General features: G+C 42.0%; 1 protein-coding gene across 1 annotated transcript; it reads left to right on the forward strand.

Moving 5' to 3' along the window:
• The first annotated feature begins 401 nt into the window (after nucleotides 1–401).
• On the forward strand, nucleotides 402–1,343 carry LOC130706309 (olfactory receptor 1468-like). Its single transcript, XM_057537696.1, has one exon. It carries the CDS (start codon nucleotides 402–404, stop codon nucleotides 1,341–1,343), a length of 942 nt encoding a protein of 313 aa, XP_057393679.1.
• Nucleotides 1,344–1,675: the final 332 nt, after the last annotated feature.

A 1,675-nucleotide genomic window follows, 5' to 3' on the forward strand; every position in this document is an offset into this window, starting at 1 on the left:
CAATCCTCACAAAAATCCTATAACGTGGGTATTCTCCACATTTTAAAATTGATGAAATAAGCTTAGAAAAGCACAGATAACAGTCATGAAGATACTGAATGGTAAATTCAAAATATTTCTTTTTTAAATTTATTCACTCATTCTTGTATAAATACAACCAATATTTATGAACACCTACTATGTGCTGGGCACTGTCTTTAACACTGGTGTATAGCATTGAACATAGTAGATAAAATCAACGCCCTTGTATTTTGGTAAGCAGAAAATAAGACACAAGACTATCTGGTTCCAAGGCTTGATTCACTTCTATAATATGGTACAATGTCCTCTGACTGGATTTTGTGTCATGTTACCATTTTACGGTGAAGTCGAATTTTTCCCGTTTTAGACACAGCAAAATCATGCACCAAGGAAACCAAACTATCTCCAAATTTTTCCTCCTGGGACTCACAGTGGTGTCTGAACAGCAGCAGCACATCTTTACACTGTTTCTGTACATGTATCTGGTTACCATAGTGGGAAACTTACTTATCATCCTGGCTATTATCAATGATGCTCACCTCCACAGCCCCATGTACTTCTTCCTTGCCAGTCTATCCTTCACTGACATCTGCTTCACAACCACTACAATCCCCAAAATGTTGGCAGACATCCAAAGCCAGAGCCTAATCATCTCTTTTGCAGGGTGCCTTACACAAATGTACTTTTTTATGTTGCTGGTGGACCTGGACAATTTCCTCTTGGCAGCCATGGCATATGACCTGAACATTGCCATCTGTCACCCATTACACTATGCTGCATTACTGAGTCCCAAGGGTTGTGTCCTGCCGGTAGTGACTCCATGGGTTGTCTCTAATCTTGTTTCAGTACTGCATCTCAGTCTGCTGGGCCTCTTGAATTTCTGTGATCAGAGAGAAATCCCACACTTCTTCTGTGACCTGGAAACCATTTTAAGGCTTGCTTGTTTAGACACCCAGATCAATGATTTGACAATCCTAGTCACTGGGGGATCAGTTATCTTCATCCCATTCACCTTCATTTTTGTCTCCTATTCCCTTATTGGTTGCACTGTACTTAGGATTCCTTCAGCTAAGGGGACGTGGAAAACATTCTCCACTTGTGGCTCCCATTTCCTAGCTGTGGCCCTCTTTTATGGATCCATTGTTGGGGTCTACTTTCCTCCGTCTTCTGCCTACTCAGCAGAAAGGGATAAGGTGGCTGCCAGCATGTATACGGTTGTAACTCCCACGATGAACCCCTTCATCTACAGTCTAAGGAACAAGGACATGAAAGGAGCACTGAGGAGACTACTCATCAGGAAAATCTATTTCTGGAGATGGTGATCCCTGCCGTAAGAAACTCCTGTATCAACTTCTTAGACTTCGATGAGCACACAGAGGACCCAAAGCCTCAGGCTACTGTGCCACCATGGTAGTTTCTTTCCCATCCATTTCCTGCCCCCAATACAGGTCCAAGACTCCAGATCGGACTCAGCTCTCCATAAAAAATAATACCAAAATAAACCAAAACAAAAATGCTCCTTTACTCCACAGTCCTTCACAATTTACAAACAGAGTTTTACCTGAATAAGCTTATGGCTTTGTAGTCAGTACTTACTAATTGGTCTCTAATTTTTGGTTGGTGCCTCCTTTCCCCCTCTACAAAACCCTACATG

Source organism: Balaenoptera acutorostrata, chromosome X (genome assembly GCF_949987535.1).
Source record: "Balaenoptera acutorostrata chromosome X, mBalAcu1.1, whole genome shotgun sequence".
Lineage (NCBI taxonomy): Eukaryota > Metazoa > Chordata > Mammalia > Artiodactyla > Balaenopteridae > Balaenoptera > Balaenoptera acutorostrata.